Source organism: Corvus kubaryi, unplaced genomic scaffold (assembly GCF_017639235.1).
Source record: "Corvus kubaryi isolate FWS band 111438036 unplaced genomic scaffold, C.kubaryi_AGA036_p1.0 37285, whole genome shotgun sequence".
In the NCBI taxonomy this organism is placed as follows: domain Eukaryota; kingdom Metazoa; phylum Chordata; class Aves; order Passeriformes; family Corvidae; genus Corvus; species Corvus kubaryi.
Genome location: NW_024581089.1, coordinates 451,764 through 479,416, shown reverse-complemented (window position 1 = coordinate 479,416; position 27,653 = coordinate 451,764). Strand labels below are relative to the sequence as shown.

Genomic DNA, 27,653 nt, shown 5'->3' with positions numbered 1-27,653 from the left:
AAAAGCTTCTTGATTCTGAGAAAACGCTGACCAAAACACGGAAACCTCCATAAAGCCAAAAGTGGCACCCCTGTGTTTTTTGCAGCGAGCCATTTCCCCTCCAGCCCAAGTTTAAACATCACGCCTGAGCCGGGAACTTGTTGCAGATCCATCCTGCGCGAGAACTAAACTGATTAATTATTTTTTCCTCCCCTCAATAATTAATTACAGAGATGCTTTTCGCCCACCCGCTCTCCCCTGCGGTACCACAGCCCACAAGGCAAGAAGGGACATTTTGAGTCAACGGAGCGAAAGAACATGGAGGCAGAAGCCGCCCTGCTGCCGGGCCGGGCCGGGCCATGGGCGCTGCCGGTCGCCCCGCCAAGGCCTCCCGGCCTCCGGCCTTTGGCGGGGCGGCGGGGAGCGTCATGTAAATAAGCCAAAATCCCCCCGGGATTGAGGCCGCCAAAAGTTGTGCCGCCCCCGCGGGTCTGGGCGACATTTTGAGGCGCTGAGAGGAGCGGCTGAGGGTGCCCTCCCTCCCCCCGCGGGCAGCCCCCGCTGCCATCTTGGAGCCGGCAGGGAGCGGCGGGGAGGGGGCGCCGGGACCCCCGGGCGGGGGGGACCCCGGGCTCCTCCTCACCTTGATGTGGAAGCGGATGAGGGCCAGGCGGATGCAGTGCGCCATGCAGACGGGCGGCAGGAACCAGACCTTGGGCGGCGGGGTGCCCTTGTTCTGGACGTGGCTGACGATCTGCTGCGCCGTCTGGCGCTCGTTGCCCTGGCGCTTCACCCACTCGTGCAGCCGGGCCTTCTCCAGGGCGCCGTTGAAGAAGACGAAAAGCTCGATGTTCCCGTTGAAGCAGGCCTTGGCCAGGGCCGCCAGGTAGCCCAGCATGTGGTTCCACTGCCCGCCGCTCACCCAGTCCGTGTAGAAGCCGCCGTAGAGCCGGTGCAGGCAGTTGTCGGCGTCGATGAGGAGGCGCAGCGGGGTCTGGGGGGGCCGCTGGCGGCCCCCACCCACGAGGCTGCCCCGCGCCAGCTTCTGCAGCTCGACGGGCACCACGGCGCTGGGGCAGTGCTTCTCGATGTAGTCCTGGAATCCCTGCACTCCCATGGTGAGGACCGGGCGGCGGCGGTGGGCGGGCGAGCGGGGGCCCGGCGGCGGCGGCGGCGGCAGCAGCGAGGTCTGGGCTCGGGCCGGGCGGCGCGGCGGCAGCGGGCGGGCGGTGGGAGCGGTGGAGCCGGGTGGGAGCGCTGGCTGCCGTCGGTGGCCGATCAGGGGGGAGTTGTATGGATTAGTGGGGGGCTCATGGCTGCCGCGGCCGCCATGTGCTGCGCTCACAGAGCCATGGCTCGGGGATCCGGGCGGCTGCGGCTCCGACTGCCGGGGGGCGGGGGAGCGGCCGGGCGCGCAGGAAGCCAACCCGCCGCCGCCGCCGCCTGCGGCAGCGAGAGCGGAACGGGCGGGACTTGGCGGCGGCGCCGCTGCCACTCACACACCGCGCGGGGCCGCGGCGGGAGCGCGGGGGGAGCGGAGCGCCCTCGGCGCCGCCCGTGCCCGGAGCCCCTCACGGCCCCCTGCCCTGCCCTACCCTACCCTACCCTGCGGCTCTGGCCCGGCCCGGCCCGCCCGCCGCGGCCGTTGCATAACCCGGGCATGCGCGGGAGCGCGGCGGAAGCGAGTGGCGGGGAAGGGGAGGGGGCCGGGGGCGGGGAGCGGCGGCGGGAACCGGGGCCGGGGTCTCACGGCTCGGCCCGGATCGGCCTGCCCGGTTCTGGCCCCGCGCTGCCGGGCAGCGGCGGTCCCTCAGCCCCGCGGCCGCTGTGGCGGGCCCAGCTCGGGGGAGCGGCGCCCCGGGCACCTGTTGCTCGAGGGTCTTGGGCCGTGACCGGGCAGCAGAAGCGCCCCCGCAGCGGTTCGGCTCGGGCCGGGGAGCTGCGGGGCTCCCAGCGTGCTGCCGCGCCCGGCCTGACCATAGCGGCTTCCCGTCCGCGCAGACCCGACGGGCCGTGGCTGGTAAAAGTGACCGGCTGGGCTGACCTCTCCCCGCTGAGCGTTTGCTGCTGCTGGTGAAGCTTCCAGATCGTAGAGTACCCCGGGCTGGAAGGGACCCCCAAGGATCATCCAGTCCAACTCCTGTCCCTGCCCAGACATCCCAAATCCCGCCCTGGGCATCCCTGGCAGCGCTGTCCAAACGCTCCTGGAGCTCTGGCAGCCTCGGGGCCGTGCCCATTCCCTGGGGAGCCTGGGCAGTGCCCAGCACCCTCTGGGGAAGAATCTTTTCTTGATATCCACCCTAATCCTGCCCTGGCCCAGCTCCAGCCGTTCCCCCGTGTCCTGTCCCTGTCCCAGGGAGCAGAGATCGGAGCTGCCCCTGTGCTGCCCCTCGGGAGGAGCTGCAGCCCCCGCTGAGCTCTGACCTCAGTCTCCGGTTCTCCAGCTGAGCAAACCAAGAGCCCTCAGCCACTCTTTGTACGGCCCCTCCAGATCCTTAAACATATTCATTGCTCTCCTTTGGACACTCTCTAATAGCTTTAGATCTTTCTTGTATTGTGGCACCTGAAACTGCACACAAGACTTGAGGTGAGGCCACACCAGTGCAGAATAGAGAGACACAATCACCTCCCTCAGTGATTTTGGTGGCCTTTTCACCTTAGACATGCTTAAAAGGGCAGCTGCTTGCATCTTGAGACCTGCCATCCACAGAGCAGCCAAACTGTTGCCATAACTGGTAAATGAGCATAAATATCAGCTATAAGGGAAGAAACCCATAAATGAGCATAAGTATCAACTACCAGAAGAAACCTGCTCTTCGCTGCACAGGCAGCAGGGAATTATCTGTCTTTGGTTTTACCAGATGAAATTATTTTTTAAAAGGCCAAGGTGAGGACTGTGCCCAAGTTTCAGGTTTATCACTGCAATAATGCCACAGCGCCTGAGCAGTTCTCTGCTGTTCAGGTGTTGGAAAACTACAGGAAATGTCAGGCTGCTGATGCTGTATGTTCACATTAATATTTTATTAATGAGGAAAAGCATATTGTTAATGAGATTTCAGTCAGGCTGGATTGGCACCCAGAGTAAATATTCCCAGCAGGGAATAGCAATTGCAGCAGGAATGGGCCAGCTCACTCCCAGGAGGTGAGTGCCATGGATGTGTGTATCTGAGCCCACCTGGTGCAGCATCAGGATGATGGAATAAAGCATACTGGAAAAGCTATGGAAGTAACCAATGACAAGTGTATGTTTCTTCTTAGAAATCTGTTTTTGCAGTAATCTGAGAATGTGGTTTCCTAAGTAAATAGTCTGGTCTCTTTCCGAGCTACTTTTCCCTTAGAATCCTTAGATTATCCAATAAGGATATAGATACGTTATAATATCATTGGAATAATAAAACCATTTGGAACACTGTGAGGAACATGGCAGCAGGACAATAGTGCTAATAGAAGGAAAGCAGATCGAGGAAGAAGAACTTCAGAATTCCAAATATCCCAAAAATCACAAAAATTTGGTCAAAATAACAAGTATTGCCATACATGAGGTGCCTAAAAGGCAGGTTATCAGAGAGCCCTGCAGGTATTCAATGCTCCAACAGCGGAAAGCTTGATCACAAACAAGCCATTCTCTAAGTAGCCTTGTGAGCAATAACTGAGCCAAGAGGAATTTGCATCTTGTTGTTAATTGTCTCACAGGGTCTTTAGTTCAATAGTCTTAGGAATGGAAAATCATCTATAAATAAAAGATGATAGATTTGCTTGTGTTTTTTTTCTATTTTGCTGTTTAGGAAGGAAACTAGTCCAAAGCATGTGCCACGAGGAGCCTGGCTGTCAGCATCCTTGGAGTCAGGGAGGCGCAGCAGAACTGAACACTGCCCGGCTCATGTGCCCAGCCACAAACACAACCCTCCCTTCCCAAAGAAAAGAAAAGAGAGGAAAAGCACAAGGGGAAACAAGGTGCTTCCAGAACTTATTTAATACAAACTAAAAGTTTGGCCAGACAAGAAGACAATGGAAAATAAGTTAAATTTACAGAAAACAAAATTACTCTGGAAAGCAGGTAGATTAAGCTAGATTTAAAGAGCAATTAATCAAAGACTGAGGCAAACAAGATGTTTTTTCATCAACCAGCAGCAGAAAGCCTCCAGGATTCATCAATCTTCTTCCTCAGCACTGAGACACAGCATCTTCCACTGTTCCCGGATGTTGGTTGTGTAAAGGAAGGGTTAATGGCGGTTGGTATTAAAGTCAGTGACTCATTATCCAACCTGAACAGAAGAGAATTAGGAGTGGCTCCCTCAAAGGAAGGAACTGAACAGTCATTAGGAAGAACTAACGAATAACCATGTCAGAGCAAGAACAGAGATGAATGTTATCAGTTTAGTCTTGGTTCCTTTGCTAACGAAAATCAGTCCCACAGTGAGAGGAACATGGACACAGGCTGTGCAACAGACTAGCCACTGTGACCTGAAAGGTCCATCTGCCTGGGAGTAATAGATACATATGTTATCCAAGGAAAGCACTTGTTTGATGTGATTTCCCGTAATATTTCTCCTCTTTTCTCAGCCTGGTGCATCTTGCTGTGGAGCTGCTGCCCCAGAACTTCTCAGTTCTTTCTGCTGTAGAAAGCCTTCACGTCACTGCCAGGTCTGCAAGTGGCCATGGGCTCACCCTGTGGGCTGGGTGCTTTTCTGCATTGCTACTTCAGTGCTCACAGTTCTAGGCACGCCTGTCACTTAGTCAAAAAGAGTTGCAAAAATACAAGAAATTGAAGAAAAATTGTTGGGGTTTAAAAAAGTATTGGGGATAAAATTTGTCACTTGTTGCAATCTTGCTCTGATTTTGTATCATTGTATTTGCTACCATGTGTGACATCCCTTTCTTGTCTCTTAGGTTGCTGCAATTAAACCATATACCATCACACAAAATTTATGGAAGATTTTCCATGTTCAGGTATCTCCACAAAATATCAACAAACACCATCTTGCTTAAGCATATTGTAACTTTTTTCAAATATAGATGATACTTCAGATGGACCATTTTCCTCTTAGGACAAAGATGTGGATATAGAAGGCATATCACTGGGTTATTTAAAACACTTATCGGTCTCTCCATCAGCATCAGCTCTCTAGGGACTTGGAGTCTATTTCTGGAACTTCTCCTTTTTTCAGCTTTCTGCAAGACATAAGATTGCAGAACTCCATAGGTGATTGCTCAGCTTAAACACATTTATTGCTAACAGCTGGGTTTTTTTCTGAGAAATAATACGATTCTTTTAGCAACAGCTTGGTAATATCAACTCTCACAGCTTCTTTTGTAAAACTTTCTTTTTGCAAAGCAGACTTTGCTGAAATCTTAAGTTTCAGCTGATCTGCCCTCACCCAATAAACATTCCTCTGCTCTAACGTTTTAATTTAATTTAAAATTTAGTTTCTGCTGTAACTTCCACCATAACATTAAAATTGTGTGGAACTTTTTTCGCTGATACGTGGTGAGTACAGCTTGCACCTTCTCGCTGGGATCAGCCCTTTTTTGTGGAAGCATGAAGCTCCTACAGGTACTCGAGCTGGGGGGTGGACTATTCCTCTGCTTTCTCACTGACTACAATGAACTTTGGTTTTCAGCATCTTCATTTGCTTTTCTGTTCTGCTCTGGTGTTGTCTGTGTAGAATTTGTGCCCTTCTCAAGCTCTCCATCTCTTCCAGCCTAAGCCCCTGGTTTAACTCTGAGGACTTTTAGCAAAGGCTGTAGGATGCGTACAAGGTCTTGTAAGATCATCGAGTCCGACCATCGACTATCAAATCCACCACTAAACCATGTCCCTAAGTGCCACATCTACATGGTTTTTTAACACTTCCAGGGGTGTTGACTCCACCACTTCCTCGAGAATCTGTTCCAATGCTTAACCACTCTTTCAGTAAAGAAATATTTTGTAATATCCAACCTGAACCACCCTTGGCACAACTTGAGGCCATTTTCCATTGACCTATTGATTGTTACCTGGAAGAAGACTCCAACACCCACCTCACCACAACCTCCTTTCAGGTAGTTGTAGAGAGCATTAGGGTTTCCCCTGAGCCTTCTTTTTCTCCTTCTTTTCTCTTTGAAATGATAGTGAAACATGCCAGGCCAACACTGACCTCTTTTGTAGACAGCAAGTATGCGAAAGCCGCTTGCTACATGACCGGCAGAGGAAAAGAGTCTCTCTGATAGCGTGCAGTGAAGCTGACACTGAGATGTTGGACTACCAGTCCAAAGAAAAGATGATTCAAAAGATAGCATATCTTACTAGAGCCACTGCTATGCTCCAACTCAAAATTTTTGATTTTCCATAGAGGCCAATTCTTGAGGAGTTTGGAACCCTGGGCACATGTGGGGTAAATGATGGTGTTGCTCCAGCAAACTTTTAGGGCAAGAAAATGACTGGTAGCGAGTCCTCTGAGTGCCTGGGAAAAGCAGGCTGGAGGAGGAGGGGGCAATGATGCTGGCTGAAAGAATTCCTCCTTTCAGAGAACAAGCAGCGCTTTCACAGCAGTGGATGCTCGGCCATAGCACACACTGCACAGATTACATCAGGGCCATTCTCTGCCTTTGATTAGTTTTAAGAAACAAAAGCATGAAAATTTTAAGTTCTAGACTTGAATTTTCAAGAGAAAAAGCATAAATAATGAGGGCATTATGAAGCAGGCAGCAGGAGCTGGTGGGGAGCACTGGTTCTTCAAAAACCTGGAACAGTAGTGTGCTGTTCCTGTGGCAGTTGTGTGAGACAGACAAAAAGCCAGTATTTAAAGTCTGTTCTACAGCAGTTTTTTGCAGGAGCATCAATAATATTATGAAAAGATACTAATAGAATGCTACAGCTTGAAATTATAACAGATAAGATGCATTTGCAAATGGTATCGCGAGAGCAGGTCTGAGCTAAAATGCATCTACTGTGGCCATTTCAGAAGAGCAGCTATTTACACTTCCAACACTTTAAAAACATGTCATTTTTGTTGGCATTTCTGCAATTAACACAAGTATCTCAGGCATGGAACTAACAGATTTAGCTACCTAAATGTGGGGTAGGGCTGGCAGGTTTGGGAACACCATCCAAGCCAGACCTTCACTTTCAGTCTGCTACAGCAACTGAATTCTTCATCTTGCCCAAGCACACGCCAGCACGGTCTGCCAGTGTGTCACCCATAGATGTGGATTACTGAGTTATTTTTCTTACCATTGTCTGCCCTTTTTTCATCCCTGTGGCTCTTGCTGCAGAGTCTAAAATGTGAGTATAAAAAAACCTAAATTGATTTGAATTGCAAAGTATAAAGTTCTGGGGCTGCGCCTGCTTGAATCAGCACACAGGATGAAATGAGGTCCATAAATTTTCAAAGTAGTGGTCTGGACACAAGGGATACTTTGTGCTGGTGCCTTTCCTGTCACATAATGGCTCTACCATGTCCATCCCAGAGGCATGGCTGCCACTCCTGGGACAGGGTGCTCCTTGAACTGGTGCAGTTGGAGAAGCAGACAATCCTCCTGTTGTCCAGAACTGGCCCACGAGCCGCCAATTAGACTGCTTTGAACGACAGCATTCTGTTCAAAGGGCTGCTAATTGTATTTTAATGATGATTTAAATGCTGCTGCTGATAATTTCAGAGACATCCAGATCACTAATTACTCATAGTCTATGTTGAGCTTTAAGCAGGCGCAGGCAAAGCACTGTAGAATCATCAAGTAATGTTATTAATGTTCTCAAAGGCCTCCACTGCCCTCCCAAATGTCAAAAGCATCATCTCCTGTTCCCAGGCCCAAACTCAGCCCTGGCTGCTCACATCTGGGATCCAGCTGCCCAGCTGCAGCACAGGTTCTTGCAGCATTCTGGAAGTAAGGGAAGAGAAATAGCGAATCAAAATTACTTACGTTCATTAAACAAAATTCTACCAATATTAATAAAAATTAACTAAAATTCTTACAACACCACCACTTCAGAACATTTTACCCTTAAGATAAAATACTGGCTCAATTGAACTGCACACCTGAACACAGCGTGGTCAGGATGTCTGAATAAACTCACCAAAAATGCAGATCCTAACAACCTGTCTGCACAGACGGGAAGGGCATTGACCTGTTGGAGCAAGTCCAGAGGAGGCCATCAAGATGATCAGAAGGATGGAGCACCTCTGCTACGGGAAAGGCTGAGAGCATTGGGGTTGTTCAGCCTGGAGAAGAGAAACTTCAGGGTGACCCAACTGCAGCCTTCCTGAAGGGAGCTTACAAGATGGAAGGAGGCTATTTACAAGGAGCTGGAGTGACAGAACAAGGGAGAATGGCTTCAGACTGACAGAGGGCAGGTTTAGGTTAGATATTAGAAAGAAATTCTTCCCTGTGAGGGTGGTGAGGCCCTGGCACAGAGTGCCCAGAGCAGCTGTGGCTGCCCCATCCCTGAAAGTGTTCAAGGCCAGGTTGGGTGGGACTTGGAGCACCCTGGGATAGTGGAAGATGTCCCTGCCCGTGGCAGGAGGTGACATTGGATGATCTTTGAGGTTCCTTCCAAGCCATTCGGTTCTGGGGTTCTCTGGCTTTTGGCTCGCCATTGCAGTGATGCCTTTTCCTGTTCTTAAAATCAAGAGTCACACATGGTTAGAAGGGGAAAAGGGATTTTACCTTGGTATTTATTTTTAAGGATCCTTAGGTGTACACGTCCAGGTCATATGCATCGAGATGCACCCCGCCGAGTCTTTCCCTGTGTCTCTGCCTTTCTTCTTTCTTCCCGTGTCCCCCCCAACATTGGGTATAACATTATAGGCTTTACTAATTAGCATATCTATCAAAGATTCTCCAGTGAGAGGTTCAAGTGAGCTCCCCCTCCCCAAGGAACCCTCCCCTGGATGGTTCCACCCTGGCTCACAGAATATGTTCTGGAGAGGACCTTGGGGTCTGGGGCACACCGATCCCTAGCTACGAAGCTTCTAAAATGTTCAGTCTCTTAGCTTAACAAACAAGTCCAAGAATGTAGGCAAAAAGCACTAGGAACACAGAAGCTGTAAAAAGGTATAACAGGGGTATAAAAGAAAAGGCAAAAATCTTCATGGCATCAGCAGCAGGAGCCGCGCTGTGGTGGGACCGCGGCCGACCTGCAGAGCTCACAGAGCCAGACCTGTGCTTGTGCAGCGAGCCCCAGGGAGTTCAGTTTCCAAGGCTGGCAAATCAATACCTGCCATAAGCATGAAATTCTTTCCCAAATGTTTACTTGTATTCTGTACAAGATGCTCATAGTTTGTGGAGGAATCCATTCTCCAGAAAAAATATTTAGAGTGCAAGTCACAGTTTTCCCCTTCAGAAATTCAGCCAAAACACACCAAATCTGCTATCCACTGACAGCATAGTGCTGGTCAAGATGTTTATACATAAAACACTCTGTCAGTGAGAGTAAAGCACATATCTTGCCTGCGTAATTGATATGTAGAAATGGGGAAGCTGGCTGAGTCCTGTTCTAAAATACGTGCTTTTATGAGAATGTAGGTTAGCTGTAGTACAGTGGATTTTACATGCCAAATCTAAGCAGTGAGAATTTTGAAGAGACTTTCAATGATGCAGGAAAAAAAGGAAGGCTTGTTTTCTCACTGAAAAATAAAATGCTTGTAAATAAATCCTAACGCTGATTTTTTTTGTGAAGATCTGTGTGAGATGAATCCCTTTACTGTCCTAGAGTGTATTAGTGTCACTAATCTACCCTCAATTTGATGTGAGATTGCTGGCCTAGGACAGGAGTGAGGAGCTTGCTCCACTCTGTGCCCAGGCACATGGTGAAGAGAGTGAGATCCTCTGTGCTCACCTTCCCCCAGCAATGTTGTGCCTGGAGCTGCAGGGGCACCTCTTTGCCTCAGCAAGCCCCTGAAAAAGCCTTAAAGGAGACATTTGCTTGTGCAGCTCGGGTGGCTGGTACAGAGCAATGAGATTTGCATGTGGGAAAAATTTTGCATGCAATTTTTTGCAACCATCTGACCTAGGAGTTTTACTTTCTACATAAACAGTTTGTCTCACTTGTCTGAGTAAGGCTTTAAGTGTGTTTTTTGTGTGTCTCTCCTTCTCTGAGGGCTGTGCCAGCTGTGGCATCTTTGGAAATGAAAAGTCCTGAAAAATTCTTGCACTTTGTTACCAAGTGCTGCTTTTTTTCCTTTTAGATCATTGATGGTATTTGAAACTGAGTAGATTTGAGGGCAAATAATTCCCCCCTTTTCTGTTTCAGCAAATCACCTGCCTCAGCTGCCAGCGTGCTCCTACAAACCCCACAGCTTGCACAGAGCAGCTGAGCTGAGCTGATGCCAGAAAGGTGAAGGTCTTGTAAGAGGTAACGTTTAAACTTGTGTATTCCCGGGTTTTTTAATTACAGGTTAGTCATTTGGTTTTCATTCTTTTCAGCAAGGTCTGAGATGTTGGTGTCGTAGGTTTTCTGCCTGATCTACACAGATTACTTCCTTATCTTCATTTATCCTTTTAAAGATACATCACTTGAACTTTATCCTGTGGCTTTCTTTCCTAACATCAGTCAGGAAAACATTCAAAAAATTAAAGAATTAAGTATTTTTGGATAATGGATAATCTCTTTTGCAAGAGATGAAAAGAGTTAAAACCTCACAAGCTTGTCACTCGATGACAGAAACCCTGATTTCTGAAAGTTGTACACACATGCAGCCTGGCCTGAGTTCAATGTCTTGACTGCCATGAAACTGGAAACATTAATTAGCATAAAAAAATTGTAATCTAGTTCTGAAAAAGCAAAAAAAAAAAACCAAGAAAAAAGGGAAATACTACACAGTTGTCATTTGTGAGAGCATTCTTATTTTCCAGAAGACATCAGTTTAATTCTCCAGATACTCTCACTATACCCAGCAACTTTTGATCTCCCCCCACATAATACAGCACAGGAGAGTGTCTCTTTAAATTCATTTATAAAATAATTCAGGACTGTGGGTGTCTTTGATCTGTTCCTCTCTGCTAAAGTACAGAAGAGAAGAACATGTCGCTTAGCAACCCTGCTTAGCCGGCACTGGGGGAGGCAGGAGAGATGGATGGTCCAGAGCCACAAAAGGGGAGGTTTAAGCCCCATCAGGAAACTAAATTTCAGACAATCTTTCTCAAAACTGAAGCAAGCAAACATGGTTGTTTGCAGAATCGAGTAATTGGGTTATCTCACTTTTTCCTCTTTTTTTGTATCTACTTATGGTCTATTAATAGCAATCTCCCAACCAAATGAGAAAATCCAGCATGGGATGGACAACACAGGCTTTGACAGCTTCGGGGCTGGGTTGCAGCTGAAGGGAACCTGAAGTTTAATTTTAAACCAGTTCAATAGATTTTAAATAGAATTAGTGTTGTCAAGACTAATCGTAATTAATTTCATACCACAGTTTTAATCTTAATACTTCAAATAAATGTTGTGTGAGGCTCATCCTGTTGTACAGTTGGACAGCCTAAGCGTCCCCAGCCTGACTTATTCAGGGTCACTTACCTTGTTGTAAATAAACCCCAGAATTCTCCGAGTGGTTACCAGGCTGTGATTTCCTGGTAACTAGGTAACATCGTAGAGCTGCAAAAAAATACCAGTTAGGAAAGTAACTTTGCACTGAAGGAGATGAGCAGCCCTCAGCCCTCTGTCCTTCCTGCAGCCGCAGGCTGGTGACATCCCACGGAGCCATGGCAGGAGCAGGCACCAGCTCAAACCCTCCTGCTCTTGCCCTTGCTGACCAGTGCTGGCCTGGAGCAGCCCTGATTTATTTTTTTCCCAAACATCAAATTCCACAGCAATGTATGGCTGAGTTATGGAAGAAAAAGTGGTGCTAAAAACCTGTGTCAGAGGAAGAGTGGCAGAACTACCCACTTCAGCATCTCACATAGACAAAAAATAGTTCAGAATGAAATAAAGGTAAATTGTTACACCTGGTCTTCTATTAATGATCATAAAGATTATTTAAAATCTTCTTCATTTTTGCACCCCTTTCATTTACTAATCACCTATAACTTATTACTGAACAGTTAAGAGAATCCCTAAATTCTAATGGTTTGGGTTTCTCCCAGAGCTCAGTACAGGCAATCCTGTGCTCAAGCTCTGTAGTAAAACTGCAGATTATTAGACTGAGTACCAGTCTATCCACAGGCAGGAAGCTTGTCTAAACTGGCATCTGCTGCATATTCCAGCAATTACTAACATACCTGAAAACAGACATTATTGGACTCTGAAGCAACGTTGTTTTTATCTAGTAAGGGAAGTGGTAAGTGCTAGTGTGGAGCTCATTCAGAGCTAAGGTTTTTAGAAGAGTGTACTGAAGAATTCACAAGTGACAAGATAATTTTTACTACCCATATATAGCAAAGACCTATACAGTAGAATCCTGTCTTCAATGGGAATTTTACTGGTTACTGTTGGAGTGCCTGGATTTTACCCAGGATCTCTGAGTGTGCTTTTTGTATTGGCAAATGCTCATGTAATGTGATTCTTTGGAGAAATTTAATTAAAGAAAAATGCGTAAGGCACTTGGCATTAAGTGGTGTAAGTTTGTTAACGTACAATATGGAGAATGAAGCCCAAATTAGAAGCAAATAACACTAACTCAACTGTGAGCGTTTCCATTAAAATTGCTTTAGTAAGAAACTTCTATTTTTGTAACACATATTTTCTCTATACTCACTTTTATGGTCCAAACAAATGTAGAGGCTTTATTTGAAGTGTCACAAGCTGAAGCAAACCCGGTTGACTTGACTTTGTCTTTGCTCTCAGTTACACCACAGTTAACAATTCTTTACTGTAACTCAGTACTGAGAAAGTAATTTTGCTGACTGACTAAACTGAGGATGAGGAATCCAGCAACAGTAGAACTCTTTTACTTGCACTTGTGTTTACAGTACCAGTTCATACACGTAGTGGGTTTTAGGAAACAGAAGTATGTCATATCCATAAGGTCAAGATGCTCTTTGTTGGAGATTCTTCTTACAAACAGTTTCTGTGATTCCTCTGACAGATACGGAACATCTCCAGCTTCTTGAGCAGACTTCGTGAGGCTGATAGTCTTGAGGAATATGTTTGGGACTACACTGACTTCCAAACCTGTACAAATAACATAGCTTTCTGGTTATGGCATTTAGGTTCCCAGATCAGGATGATGCATGGAAAAAGCATGCAGATAAGGCATCCTTTGCCCAAACATGTCATCAGAAACTGACTTCCTAAAGGTATGTCTCAAGTGGGAGAATGCAAACAGATGTGTGATATTTTTCCATTTCAGATCGATCATTATAATATCACTATGATGCAGATTACCTTCATGACTTCTTAATCCCAGTACTGACAGAGGGACAGTAGTCTAAATTCGCAGAAGCCTCATGTTGGAGAACTCTCAGTTTAGTGCAGGAATTCTTGAAAATATATTGACCCAGCTGACAGTACTGGGGAAAAGAAGATTATCTCTGGCATGGGACCACACTGCAACAGCCCCTGTTCTCAGGGAAGAAGCTCTCATCTAAAATGTATCAGACCATTTCTTTCTCTTGTAATCTCCTCCTAAATGAAAAGAGAATTGTTCAGCTTTTTTCATGATGTATAGAAAAGTGTGAAGTTAAATCTCAGCTCCTCCTCAGTGGAGGGACAATGGCTGGTTTTTTTTAACTAAAAGCCCACTGGTCCTGTTGCCTTCTGCTAAACAGTCAGGCATCGCAGAAAGGTTGTTTGGTGTTTGAGGCTCAGTTTCCCCAACGATCAATAATTACAGCAAGGAGAACTGCAGAGAGGTTGGACATCTTTACTGCCTGCAGTACTACCACCACATGTCTGATTCCAGCACCAGGCAGCTGGAATATAAATGGACTGAAAAATTCACTGAAATGCTTTGATGTTGTATAGATGTAGAATTTGAAAGGATTAGGAGTCTATTTTTAAAAGGAAATTAATAAAAGACATTATAAGGCTATGAAAAATACTGGGTGGTATAAAGGAAGATCAGGAAATTCTTGTTTTTCTCACAGTGTAAGGAACACAGGCATTCACAGAGAGAGATACAGTGTGCAAAAATATGCAAACAAACCAAAAGCAGCCATTCCCTGCTGGATTTCACTATGTGTCCTTACTGCCTGCTTCAGCTGAGTGGGGACCACGGGCCAGCCTGCCCAAACCAGCCCTGCTCACTCCTGTCTCTCATTGGAATCACCATGAGTAGCACCCGCATGGTGCTGCAGCTCTGAAAATTTGTGACTGGAAGCAAATGGTTTTGAAGGAGGGAAAAACTAGGTGCAGAGAGGTCCTTGTCCTCAGAAAGCCTGCTGAACCACGCCTTTTTCCTTGGAAGAAGTCATATTTACATGACAAATTTACATGTAGCAGTGACAGTGGCAGAATATTTCCAAGAAAGCGGAATTATTAATGTTTTGGCAGCATGAGATTGTTTTTTTCCCAATTGCAAATGTTGCTCCGTCTGCCACAAAACCATTGGTTCCAACAGCATGGCCTTCCCTGTTAAAGGGACATCACAACACATCGTGTCTGTGGTTGGGATATGAGGAGAGGAAGGTGATACCAGTGTGGAACACACTACAGTGGTGTGCCCCGTTGGCAAGGAGTCGGCTGTGAGAAAACAAGCCAGCTAAGGAGGTGTATCTTCCTTCCTCTTTACTAGTCTGGGAACTGTTAAGTTAGCTGTGTTTGACATCATCTATGTTAAGATTTTGATAACACCACTGGCTTAAATCTGAGTTACACCATAGAAATACTGCTTGGAAGGGGCCTTTAGATCAGCTCCTGCCTTCTGCTCAAAGCAGGACTGAACCAACACTGGATTACGTCTGCTGTGATTTTACCTGGCCTAATGTTTGGTGTCCCCCTCTGGGTAACCTCTTCCAGTGCTGCAGTATCCTCCCAGGGAAGCAGTTCTTCCTAATGTCCAGTCTGAACCTCCCAGGCTACAGTAACAGAATGATAAAATTACAGAATGGTTTGTGTTGGAAGGGCCCTCAAAGCTCATCCAGTGCCATGGGCAGGGACACCTTCCACTCTCCCAGGTTGCTTCAAGCCCTGTCCAGCCTGGCCTTGGACACTTCCAGGGATCCAGGGGCAGCCCCAGCTGCTCTGGGCACCCTGTGCCAGGGCCTGCCCACCCTCGCAGGGAAGAATTCCCTCCCAATATCCAATCTAAACCTACTCTCCTTCAGTTTGAAGCCATTTCCCCTTGTCCCTTGTAAAAAGTCTCTCTCCAGGAGCCCCCATTGGTCATTGTGGTGATTGCCACCTGTCACTGCCACAAAAAGCTTGGTTCCTGTCTTCTTTTCAGTTCCAGTTCCAGCAGCTATTCGTTCACCCTTTGGTCCCCTCTGTTCCAGGCTGAACAGCCATAGCCACCTCCATCACCCGGAGCATGTGCTCCATGTCCCCCTGCTACCCTCACTTCCCAGTTCAATGTGTCCTCTTGACCTCAGGGACCCAAGCTGGAAACTATTCCAGGTGTGACACTACTGGCCTGAGGAGACAGGGATAATGAGCTCAGCCTGCAGGCCGCCCTTCTTTGGCAGCAGGTGATGTGTAGTGTTCCCCAATTGCCATGAGCACACCCTTGGCTCACACTGTCACCTCTAGGTCCTCTCCAGCAGGGTTACTGCTCACCCAAACAGTTCCCAGCCTCTCCTGGCACTATGTTACCAGGTGTGGGCCTTTGTATACCTTGTTCAACTTGATGGGATTTCTGCTGGCTATCCCAAGTTCCCAAAGATTCTTCCCCGAAGGTTACAATGTGGCATGTCAACACCTCGACCCTAATTTAGTGTCATCTTCAGGTTTGTTGTTTCTACATTTCTACATCATCGGCCAGGTGACACTGAAGGTGGTAAACAGCATCAGTCGTGGTGCTGACCCAGGAGAGCTCTGATTCCCTTCAGCCACCAGGCAGACATTGATGGCTCTTTCAGTCTAGTGCCTTTCTGAGTAAATTCTCTGACTGTGACATATGAACAGAAGGAACAAACTGCTTTTCTGTTTGGTACCTTAATGGTGACCTGTTCCTAAAGACTTTGAGCAGAGGATAGTGGACTATATAGTGTGCAATAGCAGCAAAGGCAAAGCATTGTTTAAATTAAATGGAATTCTATAAGTAGACTTCCAAAAATTACATTAAACTAGAAATTGTTCTGTTGTTCAACACCTAGTCCATTATTTTGGAGTATACAAAATATGGAGTATACATTGTTCTTTTGCAATTAAAAAAATGAACATTTTTGTCTTTTGTTCTTCACTGGCATCACACCAACCTCTCACCATTTACAGCAGCAGGAGGGAGAGTCCTCAACGCCAGGACAGCCAGGGGACTTCCGTGGCACACCAGTCATCTACATCCCATCCCTGCTTCAGCTCAGGACCCAACCTCACCTCCCAACCACAGCATTACTGGCATACCTGGCACAGGTGAGTGGCTCTGCCTCTCTGCAGTCCTCAACATTTTCAGAGTGTAACACCATAACAAGTCTGTCTCTTCAAAACACTCTGTTTTTAGGAAAACATCACATGTCCCCAAAGATACCTTCCTGATTTCTTTTTTGAAATCTGAATAATAATGAGGGTAAAAGGTATGTGATTCCTTAAACCTAAAGGAGACATCCAACATAAAAAAGAAATCTTAATTCTAAAATTACTATTTTAGTGATGACTTGTAATCTATGCAGTTTTATCTACTTGATAATACCCAGCTTAGTGTTAGATCTAAAAAAAAGAATGAAATGAGAAAATTATTCCTTTGATATGCATTAAGTTATTCAGTTAGTAAATTAGTGAATCTTATCCTGTTATTAGCTATTAGCATGTTACACTTCTTGATGTTGCTCATGAAGAATGCATATGAAAATAAGGAAAAAAATTTCCTTTTGAAGTTCCTGCCACTTGATTTCTTGACATTTCTTTTAATTTGTGACTAACCTCTTGAATGCAGTATTCCACTGTCTGGTTTTATGAGAGATTCTTCATTTTCAATTTGTTCTCCCATTGATCAGACTTTTTTTTGAATGGGTAGCTCTCAAGATAATTAGCCTTTCAAAGAAACCATGTTCTCCTAAATAGTTATTAATGAGTATCTCTCCCATTCAGTGCTCTTAGCCCTTTTTCATTAGGGGATTTTCAAGGCCTGGTCAACCTGTGCCTGGTACTACTGAAGACAGCAGGAATCTCACTGCAGATTTGAGGGAGAGCAAGAGCAGACCCTGGGAGTGAAGAAACATCATTTGCATTCATTTTGTCTTTGGCAGATGGCTGTGTTCTAGGAGAACCTACAAACAGCTCTTGTGGCTCCAGGGTAGACTGAGGAGGGAGTAAAATGAGTGAAAGAAAACAAGGTATGTTTCCTTCTCTTTTGTCATCCTCTGTATGATCAAGGTTTCCATCTTCAGAAGAGCCCATCAGCTGCAGCAGCTGTGCTAAGGAGCCTCAATTAGACTGCCCTGTTCACAGTGCTGGAGACGAAAAGCCCCCTTTTATTTGAAGTCAATGTACATTACATAAACATAAACCCATTCAAACCAACAGTCATTCTGTATCTGAAGTTATTTTCCCACTAAAGAGTCAATTGTCTTTAGTAAGACTATACTTTGTTTTAGGAATTTTTGCCAGTGTTACCCTTGCAATTAAGAGCACACTGGATAATAAAATACTCCAACACATCATGCACAGCTCCAGTGATCCGATCCTATTCTGGTTCCTGCTTGGCTTTTCTGGGCCAGTTCTTGTCCCTTCCCTTCCCTTCCTCTCATCTTTAACCTTAAACTCTTAAGCCCCGAGCATGGACAGCTATTCTCCTGCTGAAATGCATGGGGAATTTTTATGTCACACCCTGTGCTTTCTATTTGCTCCTTCAAAACAGACTGAAACATCATCCTTATCCTTTATCTGCTTCCTTGTAAGCTCTTCTGCTGTCTCTCCCTGCTTCCTCCACGCTCGGTCATCAAAGAACCTCTACGACAAACATGAATTTTCCTTCTATTTCCAGACAGACTTCTATCCAAACCAGAACCTCATGGCATTTCTCCATGAAGGTGTAGCTATCTGTTCAAGGTCAGTATCCCAAAACAGGGTGGTTTAGAGTCTTCCAAACTCATTCCATCAGTTTATTTCCCAGTTTCTGTGAGCAGTATGATCACTCCTTTTTTGTCATGTCCATCCACTGTCTCAACTTCAGCAGAGGTTACACTATGGGTCAGCTTGGACCAACTGAATCCAAACTTAATACTTTTTTCTCCATGACAGAAATGGCATTTCAGAGATGTCCTTTTCTATGCCAGCTAAGAACTAAAGCTTTGAACCAGGCTTTGATGATCTTACAGCTCATATCCGTAACATTCCTGCTTTCCGGGCTTGACCAGTGCCGTTAGAATGACCAAGTCAAATAATTTTATCTGATTTATGGCTTTACCTCCTTAGCAATCTCTTCAGCCTCCTTTTGTTTCCTGCTTCTCTGTCACTTCAAATAAGTTACTGCTCTTTGCTTTCCCAGTGCCCTCCTTGACCCACCTACTCCAGCAATCTCTTTCACTAGGAAATTACTTGTCCCTCCCATGGGCAATAATTCCAAAATTTCCTCTGCAGTCAAGAAGTCATTTAATCCACATATCTATCTCCTAAATTTCCTCGAAGCACTGTGAGTAGATGCTTATTTTCCTGTTCCTTGCACAGATGCAGGAACAAGGGCCGAGGGGGTTACCAGCAGCACGACCAACACCTCTCACCTGTGTTTGTCTGTTTTGTCCCCAGCTGTCACTTCCCTGCCCTGGGTTTGCTGTTTTCATCTGCAGCTATGCACAGCCAGTGGCGTCTTATTCTGTGCTTCAGGTTTCTATAAGCAACAGAAAATAACAGTTGGCTATTTTGTCTCTGCTCGTCCTGATTCTGCAATCCCTAAAGACCAACATCTTCCTTTGCAATAAACACTGGACATTTTTTAGAATAAATAGATCAAGAACTTTGGTAGAAAAACATCTCAGAAATATCAACATCTCCTTTCAGATAGAAAGTCAATGTGAGATTAATGAAATTGAAAAAAAAAAATTCAAATAAAACCCAGGGTGATCCAACACAGGTTGTAAAAGTCAGTATAAATGGCTGACCAAACAACCATCATGCAGTCATAACTTAAAGGGAAGCTTCACTTGGGAGAAGAGCAATGTTTGTAGAGAGGCTAATTTTATCTTAGTGAATACTATTCAAAGTTACAAGTTGTAGTCCAAAATACTGCTTTGCAGCTCAGAGGAGAGCTAGCACAGGCTATGAACTGGCCTCACATGGCAATCTATTTCTGATACCATAAAAAATACACTATTTCAAGAGCCCAGGCAAGCTGCGTGGGTACAGCCCTGCCCTTCCTGCAGTTGATAGTTTTGCTAGTGGCATCGGTGAAATGATGTTTTCCTCTGGTGTTAGCCCATGCAAGTTTAAATACTGGGCCAGGAAACCCATATCAGTTCTATTGCATGCAATACCAGTGATTTTAAACCCATTTGCTTAGGTGGATTACTAAATGGAATTTGAAAAGTGATTTATTATTGAAAATTATTTTTGTTTGTTTATTCATCCAGTTTTCCTAATTGTGCCATTTTATTCTGTATGCTAGTGTGCTTCTGCTGTATCAGGACAAAATAGGCACTTAAGCCTTTGGGCATATGAGGTAAGTTGTGTCCCTTCTCCATTCCACTGGAAAATCAACAAAAGCAAGCCTTTAATAGCATGAATTCCATTATGACCCACCTTAGCAGGCACCTAAATCCTTCAGCTGCTATGATAATTTATCTTTGAACTCGTTAGTAGCAGTGCATAACTAACAAGTAAGCTGCAGGAACATGCAGTTACTCTGTATTTACATGGTGTTTGCTGTGCAGTTGTGGTGTAATTACAGAGATTATACCTGCTCTCTAGAATAAGAGTACATGGTGTACCTCATTTTGTGCAGTTTCACACCAGCAAAGCAGAGCTCAGCGTGACGGAGCTGAACAAATGTTCCATTCTGCAGCGGGTGGAAGCGAGCCCCAGGTAGGGAGCAGGGCAGGGGCCGCGCAGAGAGCCGCGATTCAGACCAGCGCCGCGCCTTGGGGCTGCACCTCACCCTGTTTGGAGTTTGGACTGCTGCCCTTTCAGTGATGTAAGTGAACTTGAATATGCAGATTCAAAGTCAGGCAGGCTAGAGCTCGGGGTTTTTTAGTACAGTAAATTTCCCCTCTGATGTATACTATTGTAGGTTTCTATAATAATTACAGGAAATGCATGGAAAGCATCTATCTTCTTAAAAAATTTTAATTTTTTTAAGTTTGTTTGATGCTAGCACATCCCCACGGCTTTGACCTAAAACTACATTGGTACCACAATACTGAATGTGAAGTTGCAGCACGTAGGTTCTGGGGAAAAAATACCAGCACGTGATGGAAAGCACTAAGAAATAATGCTGTGCCTCTGAGCTGATCACATTTTATATGATTCAGCATAAACTGTAAGTAAAACTAAATTTAAAGATTCTATTATGTTTGAGATCCACCAGGAAGGGCAATACTGTACAAATTGGTGCACGAATTGCTGTGCCACTGCTCCAAAGCAGTCTTTAGACTCATGCATGCAGTATTGCCTTCTCCGAGGAGAGTGCCCAGGCCTTTCTAGAGCATGGATACAGCACCACACTAGTTAAGCAACTCAACAGAAGAAACATGGATTTATTTGCTGTTGCCAAAGAGTAAAATTGCAACTCAGCATACAATAAAACCATCTAAGAGTTCTCTGTTCTGCTTCAGGTGGAAGGAAAAGTAGGGAGCTTTTCCGGGTGTAAATTATTGTTGTTCAGCTTTATAATAATTTTCCTGTCTTGAGGGACTTGATTTCTGAGTATGGTGTTAACAGCATCTCGCTCTGAAGGACCAGCAGTGTGACATGACAGGGCATGAGCTGCACTGCATTCATTTCCAGTACTGTGTTTGCAGTGTACAACTACATCACCAAATGAGATGCAAATTACCCTGATATAATTATCTCATTTGAATGTCTCACGGTGATTTCAGTCTGTGCTGCAGCCAGTGCTCTCATTTGTATCGCTTCTGCTGGCCTTGGGAAGGCGGGTGGGGCTCCCTCATCCCCGTGGCTGGGCTGCCTCTGGCACCCAGGCTGGTGGACAAACCAAAAACTGGGGGTTTGAACCTTGAGTTCAGGGACCTTTGATGCTTAACATCAACAACTTATTTCTGTCACAAACTACATTATCTGAGGAGTTGTTCCTGAGCACAGAGAGTTAACATTTCAGTCCATCTCAGATGCTGGTTAAGGACATGAACACAGTGCACTAAGTCTTTTCTGCACTGACAGATTTAAAAATAATTTCAGAAGAAGTTAGAGAGAGAAAATAAAATAAAACTTCTTTTCCAAAATTCATTTTTGAAAAAACTGTATTTGGTTTCTCACTAGCAGTATTCCTATGTGGATTTTTTTTGATTTTTAACTGTTTTTCAAGGTCTTCCTGTTTTCATAGTAGGCAGTAAGGAACAATGGAAGAGATGCCTGTCCATGTCCCATTTACAATCACAAACATCATCATCCATGAATTCCATGACTTTTTCATTTCCATTTTTCCTATTTAACATCACACAGTGCTGGGGTGGCAGCTGCAGCAGCTGTTTACAGTAGCTGGACTACCAGCAAAGCATTTCCCCGGCACACCAACCAGAGCCAAGCCTGTATTTTACAGACGCCTTCAAAGCAAACATTTCAGGCCAACTGCAAGACTTGGATTTGAAGTTCTAAAGCTCATTAGCTCTGATGTACCACGGCACTCAGTGTCTGAGTTGGCTTTTACCTCCTTTTCCATATTGTCAAAGTCACTCCAATGCCTTTCTTTGTAAGAGGACACAAGGGACCCAACCCAACTCCCACCAAAAAGTGCAATCATTCCTTCAAACTTTTATCTTAAAAGACAGTATTTTAGAGTCTGAGAAGGGCAGTTTCCTCCACCTAAAAAATGGAGAAAGAATAGCTTTGCACTGACTCCAGCATGGTCCTGGTCAGACTCTTCAGCTGAGGTTCTGATGCAGCCTTGTTTTTCATTCAGGTGTTACATTAACCAAGAGAATCCTGCCATTATTTCTAGGAATGAAGTAAGTTTTAAATGGTGAAATTGTGCATAATTTCAATTGTTCTCAGGGAGAATACTCAAGACTGGCTCTCATGTTTTGTTCACAGAAACAGACACGTGATGCAAGTTCATATGTACAATGAATGGCTTTGGGACAAATGTTTGAAGACTTCTTGCAACAAATTGCTCACAAATGATCTACAGCAAGAGTTACTTCCAGAATGGTTACTGCACCTATGCTAGGAAAAAAGATATTCAAGCAAATCAATCTGCTTGTGGACAAATAACGAAAAGAGAAAACCAAAAAATTCCTCTAACAAATATGAAACTGCAAATTATTCACAGCTCAGTTGGCAACAACCAATTTTTGTGGTAGTAGGAGCTCATGGAGTAGGAGGTAACTGTGTGAAGAATGATTGATTTGGTATCTTATATTGCAATTCTGGAAGGGCTTCAACATCTAATTTAAAAGCCATCCTCCTTCTTTTACCCAGTAAAGGAAATAAAATGATAGTTGATGTCTGTGAGCTGTTTTGGGCAGATAGGATCTATTTTGTGTCCTCTGGACACTGACAATGGCTACCTCATAAGAAAGAGCAGTTATTAGAAAAAATATCTCTTGCCAGAAAAAAACAAACAAAACCTGCCTAAGGAAGGATATTGCCATCACAATCCTCTTTGCATTTTCCCAGGAAAGACACGTAATGGGTCTGAACTTGGTGAATCTTTGAGTTGTGGAGCCTTGTGTAAGCTGCACATCCACCAGCCCATCTTTCGGTACAAACACTGATTTACTTCCCTCTTGGAAGAATACAAAGCACTTTTGGGACGTCTCTCAACTAAGACCACCTTCTGTCTCTCCTTCCCCACTCCTGGGATGGAGCCAGCCACCCTTTTGGTGAGAGGTTCTGGCATGCTGCAGTGGGATGCCAGCAGAATTGTCTTCTCAAAACAAAGTGACTGTAACATGCTCTGTTTATGCCTGTGGAGTGGTGGGTGAGAGTTTAGCATTCAACTCTTCTTAACTCCTTACACGTGTATTCTTGATTGAATATGTAATTCCTAATTTATTCCCAAGCAGGCACATGCTCTCTTTCCAAGGCATAGCAGATGCGAGGGAGTCCGCTTCATCCCTACTGCTTTACTTCACAAAACCCTTCAAATGCTAAAGCCATAAATAGGCATTATAGCACAATCTTCAGCTGAATGATCTCCAACATTACTGCAGATCTTAGTCATAGTGAAAGCTTTTACAAGCTACTTTGAGCTAATGGCAAAATAGTTTTCATTTAAAGCAGCAATGTGTTCCTTCCCACCAATGCTAATTGCTATGATTCTATTGTAAGTTCTGAGCTTAGTTACACTGAGCTTGAGTTAGCTCATTATAACTTAACTCTAACCATTTACCAGAGATTAATTTTACCATTTCTGTGGTTTCAGAGAGAAAGATAGAAGATACACTTCCATGTCACCAAAATCAACAATGGGAAAAAGGTGCATTTCTGCAAGAATGTTCTAGGCAACCTCCTCAACAACAGAAGGACGTGCTGCAGAAGGTGATGTTCAGGAGCCATTTCACCCTCCCACAAGGATACAGAATGAGGACATCTGCATCCAGCTGAGCCATGCCAAACCACCTTGACTTCCTGCCTCTTATATCTTTCTTTGCATGCTGCTAATCCGTGTTAGATTCAAGACTGCTTGAACTGTCTGTGGATGGCAAGGCCAGTCCATGGCTGGTGAACCTCCTACCCACCACTGGTGCTTTAGGAGCCCTTTCTGCAGCACCTGCCTCCTTGGGACAGGAGCTGGGGCACACAGTAACTCATCACCTCACTGTCAGAGCACAGCTGATACGTTGGTGGACTACCTTCAACAATTTCACTGCAGAAAAGCTTTAATTCTGACTATTGTAAGACTATAGACAAATTTCTCAGCCTGCTTCAGTCTACAAACTGCAGATACATATATAGGTTGTTTGATCCTGTATACAAAACCCACCACTGCCCCTTGTCTTTACCCTCCCCATTCCCTGCGATTTGGGAAAGTTTGCCTGGAAAGGGTCAGAAAACATTCACCTGCTGCAGGTCCTCCTAAGCCCCCCAGCTTTTAAAAAATTTATTTAATTTGCTACATGTGATTAACTCCACTGAGTTTCTGCCAGGCAGAATTTGCAACTCAAAGTACCCCATGAGTGCTGCAACACTGCCAGGAAGTAAATACCACCACAGTCTTCATAATCACTGTTTTCCCAAAGAACAGGTATAGCAGACAGGCTATTTTAGGCTATAAATGGAAATCAGAAAATGAGATTTTCTTTCCCTGCTAGTTCTTCTCCTGAGAATTTTAGTCCTTTCCTCTGTGCACGTGCTTTGGTTGTTGGTGGCAGCATATTGGTAATATGGGTCTCTCAGAGCATCAGTCGCTGGAGCCTGTTCCACAGCACTGAAGTGCCAGGGAACATGGGAAATCATTCCCACTAGTACCAACATGCTGTTTGTTGATATAAAATCACGTATTAGATCAAAACCAGATTGGGATAGCCTGATTTACTCCATGACTCTGGTGACAGTTGATTTAAAATTCGGGTGTACAAAGTAAGTAAAGGTATTCCCCAGCTACCTGCTCTTCCTTTTCTAGTAGTGGTAATCCATTTGCAACTCTCAGTTTTGCAGATTGCCTGTCATCTCCTGTGGATGATCAAAGTCCAGTCATGAATACAGGCACTCTGGACTTGCAGTCCTGTCAATATCAGGGATGTCTGGCCTTGCCTTCAGTTTGTAGAACAGACACTGTCATCTAAAACATCCATATCACATGGATCTAATGCAAGATCTTCGCATGGCCTTTAAATCTGAGAAGTTCCAATTTTCATTCTTCTATCATCAATTCTTCTATCATCAGTTCTATCATTCCTCATGTATTATGCATTTTTTTTTTCTGGAAAAAGCTTTGCATTATTAGGAATTCAAGAGATAAGGTTTTGCTACAGCAACATGCTGATCTCAGAACTTGAGAACAGATCCTTAGCATCACATACACTTTTCTGTTGCCCCTAATGGTAATGAGAAGCATTTTCTGGGTTAGGAAATACCCTCATTATTTCACATGACAGGGTGATACTAGGCCTGTGTCCCCTTGTTTGATTAAATGCTAATCACAGGTATCCTTTGAGCTGCTGAGTAGTCAGTGGTTTATTTTAGTCAATTGTAGTACTACTGAGAAGCACTCTCTCCCTGCCTTTAGAAACAAAAACCCCATTTAACCTTGGAAAAACACGATTCATGCTATTTTCTTCACCAAAGGAAAAGGAGTGGGTTTTTCTGGGTACAAACCTATTCAGTGAAAGATATCTTAGTCAACAGGGGTCAGCTCCGGCACTCATAGAAGACGAAAGATTTTGAGAGAATATGTGAAAAAAACCAGATGGCTTTAACTAAATTAATAGAAACCATACTTTGTGTTTTACCCAGCCATCACATGTGGTAATCCTGACATTCCAAATAGTTGTCACAGTCTTACTCTCTCATTCTCTTAGTCTTCCACTTTGCTTTGTCATTTACAGTATTCATGTGCTTGACTTCAAGCAGCCTGATGCTGTTCATGGGTTACTTGGTTTGACATTAAAATATCATTAAAATTGAAAAATCATTTAGAAAGTTGGAGGACTGTTATCCAGTAAAAATTCTCAGAGCACAGTGGAAGATGTAAAGTGACTGAACTTTTGGATTTACTCTGAAGAGGTCCTGTTCCCCTCTCTCTCCTTGCCCATCACCAGCTGCAGCCACCCTTGCTGATTCTGCTTCCTCTGCCCCTTTCTCATGGAGGTGCCTTTCATTTTACATGATTTATCGAGATGTTTTCATCCTTATCCCTCTCTAGTCCTCCTTCAGACACAGCCAGAAACCCAGCTGTTACCTGTGCCTGCCTTCTTGCTCTATCACCAGCTGAAAACCTTTTAAACTATTGATGGCAATGGTTGACCTCCATCCTTTAATCCCACAGTTTTCCTTGTAAAGCCCTTTGTCCCAGCACTCTTTCTCCTTGAGCCACTGTGGTTCCTCAGAATTGGAGGAGCAGCAGTGAGCAGATTACAGCTGTGAGGACACACAGCTCAGCCAGCAGCATCCTGACCTACAACAAAGTCCAAGAGTCCAATAACCACTGAAACTTGGCAAAGCTATGCCTAAAGGGCGGCAACTACAGGTCCACCCCTGTATTTACAGCACCCACCAGGTACTTGATACTGCTGCTGATCCTATGAGCTATTAAGGAGAACTTGTATCAGGATACGTATCAGAAAAGCAGCTTTTCCCACACTAGAAATCCAGATCAGTAGGCAGAAACCCTCACTGCCTAAATAGGGTTCAAATCTGAACAAGAAGTGTGGGCTAATCTATCTGCCAGATCTTCCCCTGCTAGAGTTGTGCTGCTTGAACAAGGACTACTCTGGATTTGTTATTAATGTTTACTCATCTTGCCCCAACAGGCAGTCCCATGCCTGCTGCTGTGCAGGCACAAAGGAACAGGTCATCCTTACCCAGAACATCCGCAGTGTTAAATCATGATCTTCATCTCCTGCTTTCCCAGCATTCAACCAGAGGTTATTTTTCACTGCTAACCTAAAAGAGCTCAGAAGAAAGCTCAGTCTTTGGTTTAAATAATTAACTACTTTGACCTGGATATTCTGAGAGGCCCCACTAATCTCAGCCTTCTCAGCAGTTTCTAAAATAAAATAAAAACAATAGAATAAGATGAAATAACATAACATAAAATTAAATGAAATAAAATAAATTAGTCTAAGTCACCATCAGTTTTATGACCAAGCTCTTCAGCTCACACTTGGGATCAGACCTGCTGCTTCTCTGTCCTGGTCGGTTTGTGCCCAAGGCAATGGCAAAACAGCAGTTTATTTCAACTGAGAATTTGATGCCAGGCTATTTTGGGACTGAGTGAAACTTGTCCTCCATAATTACTTTACAATCAGTGAAGAGCTCTTTCTAGAGCAGCCTGGTGTGATACAAAACATGCTTTAAATATTCTGGGCTTGTACTGTGTAACAGCAAGAAAGGACAATGGCCTGGAGAGTGCAGGGTGTTCACTTGAGAGGCCACAAAAGTAGTATGGCTGTGACAGAACCAGCAGAAACAGACCATTTAACCAGCCCTGAGGCTGCTAACAGGGGGCCAAGGAAATCCACAGGAGAGCTGGAAAGCTTATAATGTGCTATCTCCTCTGTAGTGCTGCATGGAATTTTATTACAAAAATATATGTACTTTAACAAATGAAATATCAACCTGTGACTTGGTTTCTGTGTTGCGGAAAGAAGGTGAATACGTCATTTATTGGGATGCTCCAGGTGAGCACGCGCTGCTCCAGGAGTGTTTAACCACCCTTGGCAGCAGCGAAGGCCTGCGGGCCCAGGCAGGGAGGGGACAGTGGCCACACCCTGTGCTGTCACCTGTGCGTGGCCACAGCCTGTGCTGTCACCTGGCACTGCACACGTGTCCCAGCCCCTCCCTCGGGCACAGGTTGGACAATCCCCGTTTTCACACCTGCTCTCCACGAGAA

At 45.0% G+C, this 27,653-nt stretch overlaps 1 protein-coding gene and 1 long non-coding RNA gene across 15 annotated transcripts in view; one reads left to right on the top strand and one right to left on the bottom strand.

The window, feature by feature from the left end:
- The window catches only part of FAM120A (family with sequence similarity 120A), a 49,504-nt gene extending 48,086 nt beyond the window's left edge, over window positions 1–1,418 (bottom strand). For 2 of the 5 annotated variants that reach the window (XM_042026639.1, XM_042026643.1), the window contains exon 1: window positions 623–1,417. In XM_042026639.1, the coding sequence (XP_041882573.1) occupies window positions 623–1,096 (474 nt within the window). In that variant the 5' untranslated portion in view covers window positions 1,097–1,417. Of the gene's footprint in view, window positions 1–622 lie in introns of all 5 variants that reach the window. The other 3 variants (XM_042026642.1, XM_042026644.1, XM_042026641.1) reach the window with 2 other exon arrangements.
- On the top strand, window positions 1,010–27,378 carry LOC121663891. 10 transcript variants are annotated; one of them, XR_006015803.1, is made up of 10 exons: window positions 1,010–1,097; window positions 3,765–5,533; window positions 10,211–13,191; window positions 16,265–16,402; window positions 17,236–17,322; window positions 17,973–18,037; window positions 19,590–19,643; window positions 19,926–20,114; window positions 22,190–23,078; window positions 23,523–27,378. It is a non-coding gene; the product is annotated as an uncharacterized LOC121663891 (long non-coding RNA). The 10 variants fall into 10 exon arrangements; XR_006015797.1 differs by having other exon boundaries at window positions 10,211–10,312; window positions 13,105–13,191; window positions 17,973–20,114; XR_006015800.1 differs by lacking the exon at window positions 19,590–19,643.
- The last annotated feature ends 275 nt before the right edge of the window (window positions 27,379–27,653 follow it).